This window comes from Salvelinus namaycush, chromosome 1 (assembly GCF_016432855.1).
Source record: "Salvelinus namaycush isolate Seneca chromosome 1, SaNama_1.0, whole genome shotgun sequence".
Lineage (NCBI taxonomy): Eukaryota > Metazoa > Chordata > Actinopteri > Salmoniformes > Salmonidae > Salvelinus > Salvelinus namaycush.
Genome location: NC_052307.1, coordinates 65,636,485 through 65,655,323, shown reverse-complemented (window position 1 = coordinate 65,655,323; position 18,839 = coordinate 65,636,485). Strand labels below are relative to the sequence as shown.

General features: G+C 45.9%; 1 protein-coding gene across 2 annotated transcripts in view; it reads right to left on the bottom strand.

Annotated features, from left to right (window-relative positions):
* Nucleotides 1-1,985: 1,985 nt before the first annotated feature.
* LOC120047639 (furin-1-like) overlaps nucleotides 1,986-18,839 on the bottom strand; it is a 96,354-nt gene continuing 79,500 nt past the window's right edge. For both annotated transcript variants that reach the window (XM_038993194.1, XM_038993188.1), the window contains exons 8-16: nucleotides 18,328-18,500; nucleotides 16,248-16,460; nucleotides 14,843-14,943; nucleotides 13,849-13,952; nucleotides 13,402-13,519; nucleotides 11,494-11,673; nucleotides 11,267-11,391; nucleotides 10,094-10,222; nucleotides 1,986-6,052 (exon numbers count right to left, since the gene is read on the bottom strand). In XM_038993194.1, coding sequence (XP_038849122.1) covers nucleotides 5,439-6,052; nucleotides 10,094-10,222; nucleotides 11,267-11,391; nucleotides 11,494-11,673; nucleotides 13,402-13,519; nucleotides 13,849-13,952; nucleotides 14,843-14,943; nucleotides 16,248-16,460; nucleotides 18,328-18,500 — 1,757 coding nt within the window. In that variant the 3' untranslated portion in view covers nucleotides 1,986-5,438. The remainder of the gene's footprint in view (nucleotides 6,053-10,093; nucleotides 10,223-11,266; nucleotides 11,392-11,493; nucleotides 11,674-13,401; nucleotides 13,520-13,848; nucleotides 13,953-14,842; nucleotides 14,944-16,247; nucleotides 16,461-18,327; nucleotides 18,501-18,839) is intronic.

Here is an 18,839-nt window from a genome sequence, read left to right as displayed (position 1 = left end):
GTGCTTCGTGTCAGTAACAACCACATCATCAACATTAAGGGACATGGGCAGCTGTGAGGAGGAGGGTTTATTCTCCAGTTCTTTTACTGTTTTCCAGAACTTCTTGGCGTTAGACCCACAGAGAGAGAACTGCTCCTTAAAGTAACTAACTTTGGCCTTCCGGATAGCCTGAGTGCACTTATTTCTCATTTGCCTGAACAATAGCCAGTCAGCCCGAGTATTCGTGTGCCAAGCCTTTCGCCAAATGCAATTCTTGAGGTGGAGTAACTCTGCAAGATCACGGTCGAACCAGGGGCTGAACCTGTTTTTAATGTTCATTTTCTTTATGGGGGCGTGTTTGTTAACAATACCACTGAAAATATCAAAAAAGAAGGTCCAAGCGTCTTCGACAGAGAGGATCAAGCTGATTCTATACCATTTTACAGAGGCCAGTTCATGAAGGAAGGCTTGCTCATTAAAGTCTTTTAGCAAGCGTCTATGACAAATCAAGACAGGTCATTTCACTGAGAAGCCATTACAAACACAGGCTGTAAAACAGTGATCACTGAGGTCATTACAGAAAACACCAGACTGTTACTTATCAGGATTATTTGTGAGGATAACATCGAGGAGATTAGCCTTTTCTGGGTGTTTGGAGTCATACCTTGTGGGATTGGTGATGATCTAAGAAAGATTTAGGGAGTCCCATTGCTTTAGGACTTGGTCAGGTGGTTTAAGCATGTTCCAGTTTAGGTCACCTAGTAGGACAAATTCAGACTTAGTGTAAGGGGCCAGGAGAGAGCTTAGGGCAGGTAGGGTACAGGCCGGTGCTGATGGAGGACGATAGCACCCAGCAACAGTCAACAAAGAGCTATTTGAAAGTTGAATGCTTAAAACCAGCAAATAAAATTGTTTGGGGACAAACTAAAGGTTGTGCACTGTGTATTGCCACTGAGTGTACATTATGAGCCTTGTTTGAAGTCAGTAGGTCACATGACCAAGTAGCTATTAAAATTAAAATAAATACATTTAAAATAGTGTGAGATGTAAACCGACAAAAAAAAGTGTGCGCAATGTGTGTATGCCATCGGGTTAGCTAGAACCAATTTTGAAAGTTTTAGGAGTAATGGTTAGAGCTATTGAAATTTTAAAAATTTGATTTGTCACTATGTTGACGGCCCCTAACTGCTGATGGTGGAAGTTTAGGCAAACTACCAGCAAATATCCAACCTGAATCTGTCTTTACCTCGGGAAATTCAAGTAAGTCCCTCCCCGTTTCGTTCCATTTAAGAAACGTTTTTCGACAGAATTGGCACAATGAATATGCCCCAGTGGACAGCCATTACCTATACAATGCGCTCTTGCAACAGCTGAATAGTGCCGATCCTAGCCTATGGAATAAGAATTTGAGGAGTTCCTCCCTTCTAAACTCCCCCGTGGTAGTGTGCTCCATACTATCAAAAACAAGTTTAATTTAAGAAGACCACGAGTAGCGCTTTTATTGCTCAATTGAATGCTGATAAGAAAAATGGACACATGCTCAAACTCGCGCACGTTTGATATACTTAAACAGCTGCAAGTTAGCAAGATAAAGTGTTACCAACAAAATGTAAAAAATAGGCGGTGAATGTAGCAATTTTGGACAACTAGTAACTAACAGATTACATTAAGAAAGTAACCTACCCAACCCTGGGCGGAGGCCACATACTGTAGCTCTTCTGGTGCGATACACAGTACTGCTATTGTAAGAAACAGGTTATACTTTTCTTTTCATGTACCACAATTGTCCAACTCCTCTAGGCCTATACTTTGACTCTATATTTGAACTGCCATTGTATTCTCTTGGAGCGGAGCACAGCACTCCGGTGAAATAAAGTATTCTGCTCAATTGAATCTAGCTGGACATAAGATATTGATTCTTGTCATACAGGTACAGTATCAATCATAATTTAGATTTTTGTAATACAGCTTTCCATCAATCACATAGAAAAGCACATGACAAATCCTGAAGTTTGCATAGATCTTTATTTTTCGTAGAATCTATCAATTAAATAAAAATGACAAATTTAACAAGAGCAAAAAAAATCTTTAAATTACAAGAACATTACACTGCACCATATATATATATATATATAGTACAAAAATAGGCCTTATTTTATAGTTATGTTCCATCTAAGGTAGTCATTCTTTTACATTATTCATAGGTCACTGTTTCTGTAAGGTACTATATGTAGCCCCAGGTCAAAGACTTCATAAGGAGAGATGTGGAGAGGTGGACAGAGCTGGATGGGCCGTATGTCCAGAGCTCTGTTTAACCCCCATGAGTGTGTTTCTTCTGTAGTTAAAACACACACACACACACACACACACACACACACACACACACACACACACACACACACACACACACACACACACACACACACACACACAGAGCCCTTTAGTGTATGGGGATGGGATACATTCTCAATCTGCTCCCTCCACATCCAACACTGTATCTCAGCATACAGAATGTCTCTGCTCCACCACTGTCACCAAGCAGGGGGTGGAGAGGGAAAGGTCTCTCTGCATTAAAAAGCAGGAATAACAAAGATATTAAAAAATACATATTCATCTGATTTATGAATCAATGCATATAGAAAACCTCAGATTACATCATCTCCCCAACTCAGGCTCAGCAATCTGGAGCAGAACTGTACTGAACACAACTCTAAATTGCCCCGTCTTTGGTAATGCCAGAATCTCTGCTGCAGTCAGCTGTAGTATTGAGGCTGCACTGCAAGGGGCGCAACCTCCTTCCCAGCAGCTGTCTTTTTCCTTAGACAAACTGTTATAATGCAATATAGATTTCCCCATTCAGAAGTGACCAATTTAGAGGAAACAATGTAAAGGGGGGGGGGGGGGGGGACATTAAAATGATTGCTATATGATTGCTCAACTATAATTCTGGTAGGAAGAAAAGTCTCTTAGGATTTATCAGTTACTTCATTTTAAGGGAACACATTATCATCAACGACAGCACCTTACATCAGCCAGGGCTAAACGGCACACTATTCCAGCGTTGTAGTAATTACATATTTTGCTCAAAGTTGGCCGTCATTACTTTGCACTCAGAGGATAGCAACTCCCCAATCTGTGTATGGAAGACTGTCTTCCTCAGCAATGTTTTTAATTACATAAGATTTAAAGCACAGGAATCACCCCCACCCCCCATTAAAAAACAATCCTGAAAACTATATATTCAGAGGGCATAAATCAGGATATATTAAATTACATTTCAATTGTGCCAAGACAGAGTAGGGGAGGAGAGAGAAAAAAGGAGAGAGACTGCAGCCCTACAGCCCTGGCACTGTAGATAAAGACATTTCAGTCTTATTATTACTGTAGAAGTGTAAATCAGTGTAAGGAAAACTCCTACAGTTCAAAAGAAATATCCTTCTCTGAAAAGCTTTCACCTTTGACCTATATAATCCTTCATCATTGCTATGGAACACATATACTCTGCTGCCGTTGCTGTGTGATCTGAGTGAGAGGACGGGATGAGCAGCTGCATCAATCTTTTATGCACGTTGTCACTATGACAACCCCTCTCAGTGAAGCCCCCTATTATCTGCTCGAAAATAAAAAATAACTTCAACATAAAAATAGAAAAAAAAAGATGGATGGATCCAATATTTGTCCAATGGATGAATTAATGAGGTACAGATTGTAGAAGGAAGATATGCAGCCAAAAATTCACTTAAAAGTTTTTCAATAAAGATACAGTATGAGTAGAAAAAAACTCCTTTGGAACACATCTGAGCTGTAGTGTCGTTCAGGATATAATTCATTGGCAAGTATATGAAACAGATTATCTCTAGTTTGCATCGACATCCCTGATGACGACTGGAGGGCGAGTGGAGAGAAGCTGTGATAAGTCTCAATGACAGATAAAAGATGTTAAAAGAAGTTTGCTTATTATAGCCAACCTCAGTTCTTTAACATAGGCAGTTCTTTAAAGAACAGCAGACAGGGAAACTACATAGGCCAACCAGTATCATAACTCAGCCTACAAACACAACCACATCCTTAGTATTCTTAAATGTGGTCATTCCTTCCTTTTGCTCAACTGGACACCTGCTCACACACTTGGCAGGCACACACTCAGACACACATATACCTTACTGAAACGAGGTAGGGTGTGTGTAAGACCAACATAGTGCTAAGTGTGTGTGATGAACAGCATTAAAAGAGCAACAGAGTAGAGAGAGTGGAGTGCCCCGTCTGGTAATCACGGCCAGACTTTGTTATTCTCTCTCTCTCCTCTGCAGTGCGTAAAACCCTTCTCTCTATCACACACTCCTCTCACTACCTGTATAGCTGCTCAGAGAAGCCCACAGGAACCCTTGTGTTAAAAAAAGTCGCTTCTACAGTACTGAGCCCCATCCACAATACATCTCACTACCACTTTCACCCTCAGTAGCTGAGCAATTATAAGACTTAAGTGGAAAGCCAATTTAATTATTCATAGGTACTTTTTTCTTGGGAATGGGATTTCAAATCATAGAGGCAGTATTATTTTGGTCTAAATTCTGAGGCCCAGTAAAGTGTGGAGGAGTAGCTGGGTGAACTGCTGACCTATCTTTGGGGATCTGGCAACGAGCAAGCACTCGGTCCGAACACCCCCCCCCCCCGGAGAACAGAGAGGGGCGGAGGTCAGGGGACTTTATATAACCCTCAGAATCACATGAATTCAGCATTCCTAAACCGCTCGGAATAAGCAGAACGCCTTCTGAATTCCATGCTGGGGGTAGAGTGAGTGTTGCTAGTCTCATGACTCATAGCCTTGTATCCAACCAGAGCTGAGAGATACAGTCTCATACTGCAGCATGGACACACTCAGTAGCTCTGGGAGAGCCTGGGGCTGATTCACCAAAACACTGGGACTATGAGGACTCAAGCTGTGGCTTCTCAGAATCTGACACTACCCTGATCTCGCTGTCTACTCAGCACGCACACAGCTGTGTACCCCCAATTTACAATCTCATCCGGCTACTGCACTGGAACTGGAAAAAAAGAAAAAGAGAGCAAACAATAATGGTTTGTTTATTGTGACAGGGAAACCCTGGAGCCGTCCGGGAAATGGGCTGTGTTCAGAAAACACTCTGTCTGGTGGTGATTGAGGGCGAAAGGGCACAGAGAGACAGTTTAATAGAAAAGCACCCGAGTGTGAAGCGAGCGCCGAACACGCCATCCCTGTTTCCGCGTGACTCCAGCCTCCCATCAGGTCACCCACTACAGAGTGGAACACTAAACCTGGGGGATGAAACCCGATGAAAGGAAGAACGAGGGAGCGAAACAGGTAAAGAGAAACCAGAGGAGAGGACCATGAGGACAGGGAGCCCAGAATTAGACGAGTCAGTGATTGGGGGGGGGGGGGGGGGGGCTGTAGAAAGCAGGAATACGAAGACAGGAAGGGGTTAAAGAGCACTTTGTGTTTTGATAAAGGCAGTCTTCTCATTGTGTACGTCAAACTCATCGTTGTCGGAGTCAGTGTTTACCCCTTCGTCGCCCCACACTGTAGGGATACCGCGGTACGACACCATTCTACTCCTGCCCCCCAGGCTGAAGCCCCCTCTCAGGCCTGAGCCGGCCTCCTCCAGTGAGGGCAGTTTGGCCAAGACTCCAGATCTTAGCTGCAGCAGAACGAACACCCCAGCGAAGGTGGCCATGATGATCATGCAGCTGAGCACGGCGATGGTGACGGGCAGGCGGGAGCTGAGCTCTGGGCGCGGACCGGCATTGCCCTGGCCCACCATGAAGTTGCCAGGGGACTCCCTCTGGATCTGGTTGAGGTGCAGGCAGGTGCTGGACACAGGGTCCAGGTGGCTGTGAGGGGGGCAGGAGAGGCAGGCACTGGGGCTGAGGCCGCTGCAGGTCAGGCAGGAGGGTTGGCAGGGCAGGCAGGAGGGGACCGAGGCTGGATCCACAGAGTTCCCCATGGTGTAATTGAGGAGCTGGGAGCCTGCGGTGTAGCCGGCTGGACAGTCCCTCACACAGCCCTGCTGGAAGAGGTAGTAGCCACCATTGCACTCTGCATACAGGGAGACAAGAGGAGAAACAGAGACACGTTTTAGTACTGCTGGTGTCCAAATTCTTCATTTAACATGGTTAGTGCACAATCACCGCTAATAAATTGATTTAATTCACACAAACCTTCAAATATGTGAACTGTATTTGAATAGTCTGCCATAACAATCATGCAGCACATTACGCATCGCCTCATTCTGGGGCATTAAAATCATGAGCCTCACTGCATCGCAGTGCTAACTGCGCCACCAGAGTCTCTGGGTTCGCGCCCAGGCTCTGTCGCAGCCGGCCGCGACCGGGAGGTCCGTGGGGCGACGCACAATTGGGCTAGCGTCGTCCGGGTTAGGGTGGGTTTGGCCGGTAGGGATATCCTTGTCTCATCGCGCTCCAGCGACTCCTGTGGCGGGCCGGGCGCAGTGCGTGCTAACCAAGGGGGCCAGGTGCACGGTGTTTCCTCCGACACATTGGTGCGGCTGGCTTCCGGGTTGGAGGCGCGCTGTGTTAAAGAAGCAGTGCGGCTTGGTTGGGTTGTGCTTCGGAGGACGCATGGCTTTCGACCTTCGTCTCTCCCGAGCCCGTACGGGAGTTGTAGCGATGAGACAAGATAGTAATTACTAGCGATTGGATACCACGAAAATTGGGGAGAAAAGGGGATAAAATTTAAAAAAAAAAAAAAAAAAAAAAAATGAGCCTGTGAAAGTTCCCTCAACTTAAGCTGCATAATGTTCATGTAGCCTCTGCTAGAATGAACAGTTTCCTGCCGCAAACTGTTTGGAGTGTGAGAATGTACAGATTGTGTGCTGAGACAAATGCAGCATGTGTAAATCCCTCATCTATCTGAGGAGAAATGCACTGTAGCATATCTATGCCCTGAGCCGTGCTTTGCCAACCCAGTTGGAAATAATAATATCGCAGATATATGGACTTTCTAATAAGCTCTGAAGCATTTATCTGTACTAAGTCTGCACATCCATGTGAACAGTTTGGCAGTGGCATTAGTGTGTTATCACCACAGTAGTTTCTGTAGCAGCACCCTGTAACTCCTTATCTCCCCCAATGATTTGGAAAGCTAATCTCACACACACAGCTACTGAGGCTACACCCCCCCCCCCCAGCAGCCCACTCCGCAAGGCCCATTCCCCCCCAGCCTACACGGTCAGACAGACCATTACCCCAATCTAATTACTTGGTTCATAATGAGTTGTCATTCTCTCCCTGTTGAAAGAGTTGAAGTGGGAGGGAGAGAGAGGAAGGATCAAATGAAAGGGGACAGCAGGAAAAGAGGAGGACAGAGGAAGGAGAGGAAGGAAGAGAGAGGAAGAGGGTGGGAGTAGTGATGGAGTGTTGAGGGAGAAGGGGTTGATGACAGAGGCAAGAGGAAAGGGGGAGGAGGGAGCAGTAGGGACGAAATTCCAATACAAATGATACAGTATGTCTACAGGGCTGGTCTGGCTGCACTAATAAGAGTTGTCATCTGCTAACTGGCTGAATGTGTTGATCACAGCCAGGCCCAGTCCTGGCCGTTCTGCTGCTCTAGATGAGACCCAAAATTCCCGCCCTCCTCCTATACCCCTACAAAACTAGAATAGTCCCATTAATTAAGTATTTTCCAGACGTTGAAGTGACGTTCATTTTAGGTTCTGAATGAAAGGTGAAAATACATATTTTCCGGATGTTTAAAATACGTATTTTCCGGATGTTGAAATCAGGTAAAATTTCAGTTCTGAATGAAAGTAGAAAATACGTAATTTATATATTTGGTCATTTTTTTACCCCATTTTCGTGTTATCCAATTGGTAGTTTTGGTCGTCTTGTCTCATCGCTGCAACTCCCGTACGGACTCGGGAGAGGCAAAATTCGAGAGCCGTGTGTCCTGCGAAACACAACCCAACCAAGCCGCACTGCTTCTTGACACAATGCCCACTTAACTCGGAAGCTAGCCGCACCAATGTGTCGGAGGAAACACCGTGCACCTGGCGACCGTGTCAGCATGCACTGCGCTCGGTCTGCCACAGGAGTCGCTAGTGCGCGACAAGGACATCCCTGCCGGCCAAATCCTCCCTAACCCGGACGATGCTGGGCAAATTGTGCGCCGCCCCATGGGCCTCCCGGTTGCAACAGAGCCTGGACTCAAACCCAGAATCTCTAGTGGCACAGCTAGCACGGCGATGCAGTGCCTTAGACCACTGCGCCACTTGGGAGTCCCAGACCAAACCTAATCTGAGCCAAACATAGACGTCTATAATTGGTTCAGATTTGGTCTGGACCTGACCAAAAATCTACATCCGTGGGCGTGGAAATAAAAAGACTGGTCCAGACAGGACCAAAAAAAAGACACCCAATTGATGTCGGCGTCAGTCAGTGCTGACTGGGGTGTAGCCTACAGTGTCAGCCTGCAATGGAATTTTATGAATGCCCATCCATTTGGTAGGCCTACTGTTTGTAAAACAGGCAGTTGCATTTGCTTCATTAGTCCTGATTCCCATGATTAAGTTACCCTGTGACTAAGCTACCCAACTTTATCAGGAGTTATCCTGGGCCTATTTGCAATGAGAATCAATGTGTTTACACAGCAGCAAATGCAGAAGTATCTTCTTTTTTACTATGATCAGCTCGTCAAAAATGTACCGATACAAACTTGAAACCAATGTAACCCACTGGTTGTCCATTACATAATGTAATTTTTTTTATTTTTTAACCTGTCCTATTTTTTTAGGATTGTTTTGGGGCAGAATGATGTGTTATGTGTTGTTGGAGGTGCGTCTTGGTCAGTTTAGCTCGGAAAATGCCGTCCTCGCCAACCTGCCGCCATGTTTACTCAATATCTCAGTAGATGTCTCTGAGGACGAGCTAATCAACAAACTCAACCATCCAGAGTTCATGCTTCACAACCTACATCTATGCCATTACGCCACTCACTATCTGATACAGTATACCAACAAGAGTGTTAAATTGTGATACCCAGGGGATCCTGCAGGGGTCAGACTGTTCCTGTCTCTCCCAGTCTTATTCTAGGGCAGTGGTCTCCAACCTCTAGCATGAACACTACCTTAAAATTTAACATGTCACGAGCTACTTTTTTTATTTTATTCTATTTTTCAAATAGGCACATTATTTTCTTCTCCTCTACCCTGCAACTCTTCCCCGGATCCTTAGTGAACAATATTTGTGCTTTCTGTCAATATACCCGGGTAATATAATGGTTAATAAACAGTATTTGGCATGACAGGCCCCATACAATGTGTATTTTCACAAATTCAGATCTGTTTAATTGTATTTTTTACTCTCAATATAACAATTATTCATAAAGAAACAACGAAAATGGAGTCCATGTCAATGCTTAAACCACATCAGAAGACCATTTTTGAGGTCTGTAGAACATGTCATGGCAGAGTTTGCAAAGCAATGGCCACCCAATTGATACAAATAATCATGACATAGCCTAGTTCTGTGAGGTTAAATGTTTGTTCACATTTAATTGAAAAGGTTTATGGGGAAAGTCCTTCTGTCTACCCACAAGACGCCGGTTATCATTAGACAAACGCGTCCACCAAACAGGCAATATTGCCAGAATTTAATTGCCAGATATTGTGTTACGTTTGGCTTTTTAGTCAACAGTGGCAAACCAGGGGTGGGATAATGTCAATGTGTCTTTGATTGGATAGTAACCGGTAGCCTTATGTTCATGACAATTTCTGATTCTACCGGTAGCTCGCAATCTATCTTTTGGAGACAAGCCACACACTTTTGATAGGAGAGCCAGTGTTTCATCTCTCCGGTCTTACCTGTACAGTGTGCAGTGTAAATGTACCTGTTCATTAAATGGTTAGGTTTAGGGTAGGGGTAGGCAACTGAAGCCTGCAGAGCCACAGTGGGGCAGACTTTTGATCCATTAGACCATGATGGATTTAATTAGGTGCATTTGTGCTGTGCAGGAACAAGCCTGGGCACACCATAGCTCTACGAGACCCTAGTGGCCTAACCCTAGGTACAGAATCTACATTCTCTTACAGTAACCAATGGTAACCAACAGTAACATTCTTACCAATGCAGATCTGCTGTAGGTCAAAAGTCTTACAGCTGCCGTTACTGGACTGAGAGAGGTCCTTGGCTGTGGAGCTGGGAGAGTCTGAGCCTGTACCATACAGCACCAGGGTGAACTGAGTCAGAGTGCCTAGACAGAGGGAGGGAGAGAGCGAACTTTACACATAAGCAACAACAGCACAGATCTCCAAGCCACCGTCTACGCCAGCAAGGCTTTGGCACTCTTCAGGGTGGGTTCTGTAATTGCAGCTTCTATCCTGCTCATTTTATATTCTTGGATTTCCTGGATGGAATGACAGGAAAAGATTCCTAGAAGTAAAGCATTAAATATATAAGCATATATTCTGGTGTTTCTCTATAGACCCGTTAGTTAAGAACAACACTTCCCGGGAGAGCCATTTATATGAGGGGCCCTTTGAGAGGGTCCAACTTCCTATATCACAGAGGGGGCGGGGGGGGGGCTGAGAGATCTTCAGCCAGAGGGAGGGAGGGAGGGAGGGAGGGAGGGAGGGAGGAGTGAGAGAAAACAAAACGAAAGAGAGCAACAGAGAGAAAATTACAAATAAATATTGTCTGACAGTAGTGTGGCCTGGATGGGTCTTAGGTCATAGTTATTCTGGGTCAGCCTGGGTCAGCCTGGGCCAGACAGCAGGGCCCTCCACTCTCCTGCTTGATTTACTCTCCCTGGTTTAATGAAGCTGATTTAGAGGTGGGTGTGTGGAGCTAGAGAGAGACTGCCTGACAGCTTGTATAAAAGGGATCAAAATGAAAGCTCTCCAGGCACAGACACTGCTGCCCCTCGCATAAAACACTCCCTGTTAGCGGTCTGGAAGCATCTCACACACACAAAATCATCAACACATGAATGACGTACATGCACAGACGCACACTACGAAATACACAAATCCATTAACACATAAATCAAGCACATACTGCACATGCACACACTCTCTCACACGCAGTACATCAATGAATCAAACATATATGATGCACAGATAAATGCAAACACAAGCACACATCCCGTCACACACACATTCTTTCAGTGACACTGCTAGTCAGACATGGTTGCACTAACATAAACCCTGTCACTCTCTCTTTCTCTCTCTTAGCTCCCAGACAATGTTCCAGACATAACAATAGCATATGTTAAGGTATTAAACGAGAGGTGTCTTACCATAGTCACTGGCCCCTGCCACGTTTACCATCTCCAGGGTCCACTCCCCCCGGGGGTCCTCATCCCAGGAGTGTGTGGTCATGAAAGCCCAGTCATTAAAGCCCTCTGATGAGTAGTCATGCGGCCTGCAGAGGGGAGAGACAGGAGGTATGTAATACAAGGTGTGTGTGTGTGTGTGTGTGTGTATGTATGTGTGTGTGTGTGTGTGTGTGTACGTACATACGTACCTGGGAGCGAGCAGTGTGGAGCGGGTACCCTGTGGGCTGGTCAGGTAGATGCCCAGGTTGCCCCTGCGGTTGTAGGAGAGGGTGAGCTGGGCCTGGGCATGTTCTAGGGAGCTCACATGGTTGGCTGTCCCAACACAGACGTCCACTGTCTTGGTGATCAGCAGGTGGCTCCCAATGTTCCTGACACAGATAAACATATATATGGACCAAATACATACATTTGCACAAAGACGGCTTAGTTATTGAAGATGAAAATTGGCTTGGAGTGGCTTGTGTTTTCATGTTGCTGGCTTCTGGTGTCAGTGAGAAAGATGCCTCATCTGGGAGTGAGCATGTGACAGCAATTCTGTGTGCGCGACGATAATGGTTCTCTGAGTGATGCTGCATGAGGGTGTGACTGTTGCTCTGGACTAGTGTGTGAGAGAGAGAATAGTGTGTGAGAGAGAGAATAGTGTGTGAGAGAGAGCCTGCTGAGGGCAAAGGGTTTGTGGCCTTGAAACAGGATTAGCAGCTCAGGTCCTGCAGCAGCCCGGTCCTCTACAGGAGAAGAGTACCAGGCTCCCTCGTCTCCTCCCAATCCGCTTAGCAGCTTACACACATCCACTACAACTGAACCCAGAGGAGGAGGAGGAGGAGAGGAGGGCTGTGGGGGGAGAGGAGGGCATGAGGCTTTAGAAAAGCTGTGGCACCCAGCTGATAGAAAATACGGGCCGTAATCAGTGAACTGGGTGTAAAAACACACCGCTTCCTCCTAATTAAATCCCTTAAAATGTTAGAAACCTCTTGTACTGTACAATGCACACTGCACAAACACGATGTCACTAACACCTTTAACACAGGCTCCAGTGGTAGGCTGTGATCTGGGGACCAGTACAGAGAAAATACAACAGGGCTGGGATCCTGTCAGCTACTGTATGTAGCAGAGGCAGGGTTAAAGACAGGAGAGAGTGGGAGAGAAAGAGCGATATTGAGAAAGTGTGAGAGGAAAACAGAGAGAGAGGGATAGAGAATGAGAGAGGGATAGAGAGAGAGCAAGACCAAAGGAGCAGAAAGATGGAGTGGAAGAGTAAAAGATCGACAGAGGTCTAGAGACAGCCAGGGAAGCGTGGAGAACATGGAAGCAGAGAGGCAGAGAGAGAGAGAGGCAGAGCGAGAGAGAGAGAGAGGCAGAGAGAGAGAGAGAAAGAGAGGCAGAGAGAAAGAGAGAAAGAGAGAGAGAGAAAGAGAGAGAGGCAGAGGCAGAGAGAGAGAGGCAGAGAGAGGCAGAGAGAGAGCGCGAGAGAGAGGCAGAGAGAGAGAGGCAAAGAGAGAGAGAGAGGCAGAGAGAGAGAGAGAGAGAGGCAGAGAGAGAGAGAGAGAGAGGCAAAGAGAGAGAGGCAGAGAGAGAGAGAGTGGCAGAGAGACAGAGAGAGACAGAGAGAGAGAGAGAGACTCATCTGAAAGTGATTATTTCCCTTAAACATGCTCCCCCAGGCTCAGAAGATCATCACCCTACCACACACACAAGAACCCAGCAGAGCATATCAATGGGCCTCCGGTGCCATGATCAGAATAGAAACATGACGTGCAGTCACACTGAGGTATGACAGCTTGGTCCCACATGAGCACCTCTCACACCTACGGCCCATCACAAACCAGCCCACATCACCTCCACAGCCGACCCCCCCCAGATGTGAAACACTCACACACACACAATCTGAAGCATCCTATTCTAATAAGGATCACATAGGTTTATTATATGTTAATCACCTGGTAGGTTAACTGTACTATACCCAAAACCAATGTAATCCCTATGAAGCTAGTACTGATACTCCTGAGTGGTATTACAGGTCGAGTTGGTAGAGCTGTTGTGTGTGTGTGAGAGTGTGAGTGTGAGTGTGAGAGAGAGTGTGTGTGCGTGCAGCTCACCTGGGCTCTGCCACCATGGACAGCACACATTCTTTCTGGGGCCCAACGTTGGTCCAGTTCTCAGCCAGGGCCACGATCGCACTGGCATCAAGCAGACCATACCCATATGAGTGGCTCACTGAGAGAGAGAGAGAGAGAGAGATCGAGAGAGAGAGAGAGAGAAAAAAGAAAGATCGATATCAGACTGCTGAAAGGCTACTTCATCACGATTCCAGTTCCAACTCAATAAGTGCCTCTTCACTATTAGATTATTGCATGTACCCTGCTGTGTGCCCAGTAAAACCTCTCCCTGAACTTTTGAGCCATTGCTTTCTGTAATTGCTTAATGTAGGCAACTTTAAATCAATTGATGTAAATACAATATAGATCAGTCTCCATTGTGCAACTGGCAGGGCACGGGAATGATGATGGTCAGCCGAGCTCAGCTAATGGGACGCCTCGCTGTACCTTTTCGGCCGACCCCATTGGTATTCCAGTCGTTGGTGAGGAGGTGGGCGGGATGAGAGGTCCTCACGACCAAGTGCTGCATGTCCCTCCATGTCAGGTTTTTACTGCACACGCACACACACACACACACACACACACACAAACAACCATACCTTTCATCAATATAGAAGATACCAGATCTGAAATGTCCTTAACATGATTATGAAGACAGTACAACAAGCAACAACATATCCTACTGTACCACAATGCATAGCGACTGATTGCAAAGGAAATGGCATTAGGTGCCCAAGAAGAGTTGAACATCCGGCTTAATGTTACCACATTGAAAAGATAAAAAGACCAGAGATCCCTCTGTCAGTCTCATCTCTGCTCTCCCACACTCTCTTCTGTTCTCCGTATAAAACCCTGTGTTACTGCAGTTCCACCCAGCAGAGCAACAGTAAAAGCCTACAGTAAAACAGAGTCAAATAGTGTACAGTACCCCAGCGACACAGAGTTTAAAACCTCATCAGCTCTCTTTTACTTAAAGGTCAGCTTTGACTGAAGGGAAAGTCAAAGCCCTGCAGTACAGTCAGACACTTTTAAATGGACAGGGAACTACAGAGGTTTTTAACGGGTCACACGTGCCCCGTTCCCCAACCAGACTACAGTACTGAGCTGATGACACATTCATAGCAGAATGATAGGAGATAACTGACTAATCTATTCTGATCCACAATGCATTATTACAAGACAGTTTCCTTCCCCCAAGAGTTAGTCGTACTTTTGAGACATCTGTGTGTGTGTGTGTGTGTGTGTGTGTGTGTGTGTGTGTGTGTGTGTGCGCGCGCTCAGACGGCAAATATTTGTGAACAGACAAAATGCACAAAGGAGGGAGAGAAACAGAGAGAGAAAGATCAGGGAGAGAAAAATGGGAACAAGAAAGGGGACAAACAGAGACAACCAAAAGAAGAGACAGAGACACAGAAAGAGACAGGTGGTAAGAGTCACTCACTTGGCTTCCAGTGCGAGGGCGATGATCCCAGCAGCCAGTGGAGCCGAGGCGGAGGTGCCTGTGTGGGTGTCAGTACACTTCTGTCTGAGGTCCGTTGTCACCTGACAGGAAGAGAGTTTCATAGTCAGTTATGGTGCTCAGATGAATGCCCATACCGAGCCGAAATGTTTACACCTAATATATGGGCAAATAAATAACTTTTTATTGAAGCAAGTTATACACTATAAAAGTCAGATATTCTACTCAGCCACATCTACTTTGATAGATGTGGCTATGTATCAACACATGGTTAACATGATTAATCATGAATGTGGAAACACACCAATTCATTAATCATGTGTGCACAGCATGCCTCATGGCAAGAGGTTGGGATGAACATCCATTATACAGTATTGTACTGTAATCTCTCCTAGTGAGAGGCTCTCCTTCCTCCACCTCGTGTGTGTGTGTGTGTGTGTGTGTGTGTGTGTGTGTGTGTGAGAGAGAGAGAGACCGGTCTGTGGAAGGGCGAGACATGGAGATGGGATTTTAATGTTTTACAGTTCTTCATTCAAATGGGCCTCAGAGGGCGGGTGGGAAAGAGTGTGAGTTTATGAAGAGAGAGAAAAGAACGAAAGCGGGAAAGAGAGAGTGTCACTGCTCAATGTGAGAAGACTGCAGGCTATGGCTGTCTGAGGCAGGCCAGTGAGAACTCATTCCTCCAGAGTGAACATACAAAACCTGCCTTGAAGCACCAAACAGTTTAGTAAGCATCTGGCTTACAGGAGCACTAAAACCAAATTGGAAAACTGACAAAGAAGTGCAACAGAAATAAGAAAGAAGTGCAACAGGATACAGGCTAACTAGGACATCCAGAAACGCTCAAACCTCTAGAGTACAGCTAGAGAGTCTGGACTAGTGCTTTGGCTCTGGATTCAACCATCTGAGATACTCTATGGATCCCAGGAGCCAAGTCAACCTGGCTATACATCAATACATCACCCTGGCTATACATCAAAAGTTTCTATCCATCCATTCTTACTTCTCACTGAAGCACACATCATTCCCCTGACTAATATGCTGTAAAATAGGCTTCCTCCTCTTCAAAGCTGTGTGATCTCCCATTGCAGTTAGCAACATAATACCACTGAGGCCCTGGAACCACAGAGCACAAGACTCTCACAGGACAGGAGCCCCGACTCACACACTCCTCCACCCTGCATGCACACCACCACTCAGTTTAATGTTTTCTGACATGCCTATTCTCAGACTGTACAGACGAATACTTCCCGTTCTCTCCATGACGCTCACACTGGGAGTGAATGAGAGTGTGTGTTCAGTATGTTTATTAATCAAAATCTGTGTTTCCCCCTCCGTTTGCCACTAAGTGTGTATGTGTGTGTGAGCACGTGTCTACTGAACTCACTATCTGTTTCTCGTTGAGGTTGCCAGAGCTGTAGGTTGTGGCGAGGGTGGAGGAACAGGCCTCGCTGTACCAGGGCACATTGCCGTTCTGGGTGGAGCTGCTGATGGACAGGGTGTAGATGCTGTTGGTGTAGCCGTCACAGTTACAGCTGTCCTTCTCACGCCCGCCGTTCCCTGACGCCCACACAAAGATGGAGCCCAGGCCTCCACGACCCTAGAGGAGGGAGAGACAAAACAGAGTCAATAACAAACCTAGACAACCACAAGGCTTCTAGACAGGCCTTTCTGACGTACATGACCACATGCATGTGTATCTTGGTGTGGCACAGCTTATGAAAGAGGGGAACACGGTGTCATTCAATCTAAATTAGATTCCCATTGATACTACAGCACAACTCTTTACAGGGTCCATCTCTGAAAGGCCTGCCTCAGCTCATCCATACATCACAAGACCGTGTGATCACTCAGACGCTTTGAATCCAAAGAGCTTTAATGTACCACGGCCACAATACAACAGGGACAACCCCGGAGCAATACATTATCTGTGCTATTCAGCATTCACAGTGAATAAATATCAAAGTCCCACAGAATGCTCCATTGTGCTGGGTGGTGCAGCCTCTACACATTGACCATCACACGCAACCATCATGAACAGTGTAAACAACAGACTGGAGCTACTGATGATGCCATGGCTCCCTATAGAATAGTATGTGTTTACATGCCATATACTTTTTATTTGACAGGCCTGTAATAAAAAGGGAGGCAGACAGGGCACCAGTAACGGCCCTCAGATGCGGTTTACCCCATAAGATCTGATGTTTCTTTGTCTGAATGGCCCGTTGGCCCTGGCTCTCTGTGGCTCGGCTCAATGCTTTATGACTGGCTCTCTCACACCCTCTTACCCTTAGAGCTGGGATCAGATGGATGCAGGCTCCCATGTGTACACTACAGAGAGCCTGGCATATGGACCCTATACGTCTGCAGTCTTGATGCTTACTGTTCCCTCCACTCAGTCATGCACTGTACACATCTGCCACACTCCCTGGACTCCCACACATACAAAGACTATACACACCCTCTCATGACTTATTGCTTAACTATAGTATGGCCTGAAAGCGTTGGTAATCACATTTTTGTTTGGTGGAGACTGTATACAGTAAGAAGCCCATTAAAGACACAGCCTTCAGAAAACCAGCTACTGTTTCATATTGACACTAAAAACCAGGACCATTCACCATCCTGCTCTTTAAATAGCTATCAAAATGCCTAAAAGCAATAGTCTCTCTCTCATAAGCTCTCATACACTCCCTCTCTCACACACACACACACACACACACACACACACACACACACACACACACACACACACACACACACACACACACACACACACACACACACACACACACACACACACACACACACACACACACACACACACACACAGAGTGAGCGGTAACGTCTCAGGGTTGGCAGTATGCCAATGCTCTGCCCGGATGCCCATGCGAGACGAAGGAGCTGTAGCTAAGACTTCGGTCTCTCTGAATCCTGCCACACTAACGTTAAAGCCCCATGAACTATTTACATCCGTTTGCATTTCACATGCAGAAGAAAATCTGCACCTGAGTTCAATGGCTTTTTATTGAGATATTCTCATAACACAAATATCTTCCCACTCAGATTCTGAAATCACTTCTACAATTGTGGTACTGTGAAGGGAAATTATTGTGTAAAGTGCACTTTTGGTGGTTATGAATGTACAATATTTTCAGTGCTTTGTATTGAGGATTATTTTTCCTATATTATTTTTTCAGGACATTTATTTTTTTATCCTTACTGGAAGCCTGATACTTCCACTGCGATCAAATCAAATTTCCCCATTCATAATCGTCAGGGTCAAAAAGTGTGCTTGCGTTGTTCAAGCCACATTTGTCCTTCAAAATGGTTGAATAGTTTACTACATAATTACTGCCTGTGTGTAGAGGAAGTCACCCACAAACTATTGATTTTTATGGGGCACATAGAAATGGTGGAACGCGGCACACATCTGAGGCCCAATACACACAGATATTTACACACACCTCGGTCACTCCGCGCAGAAAGGCCTCCTTGGCGAGCTTGGCGGGCCCATCCACCGTCTTCCCATCATCCTCGGGGCCCCAGCTGGCACTGTAGATGTGGATGTGCTGTGGGTTCAGACTGAGAGACTGGGCCTCCACCACGTCGGTCACCTCGCCGTCCAGCATACGCACTCCTTCACACACGTCAACACATACAAATTTGTACACATTTGATCTGATAATCTACTCCTTTTCTTTGAAGAGAAATGCAGGTGAGGTTAAACTCAAATACCAAAGCCACTGGTAGGAAGTGTTCCACAGAAGAAGAAAAAAACAGTCAGCAGCAGAGTTGGTGATAAATAAGCCTTAGATCTGAAGAAGCTCTGATACTGAAGGTTCGTTTACAGGTGATAAATGAGAACATTCTGTTTCCCTCCCCAGAAAACAGATGCAGTTTGAATCCGGGTGGACATTGTGTTGCACAAATCCCCTCTGCAGAAGAAGGACACTTGAATTGGGATATGCCAGCACTT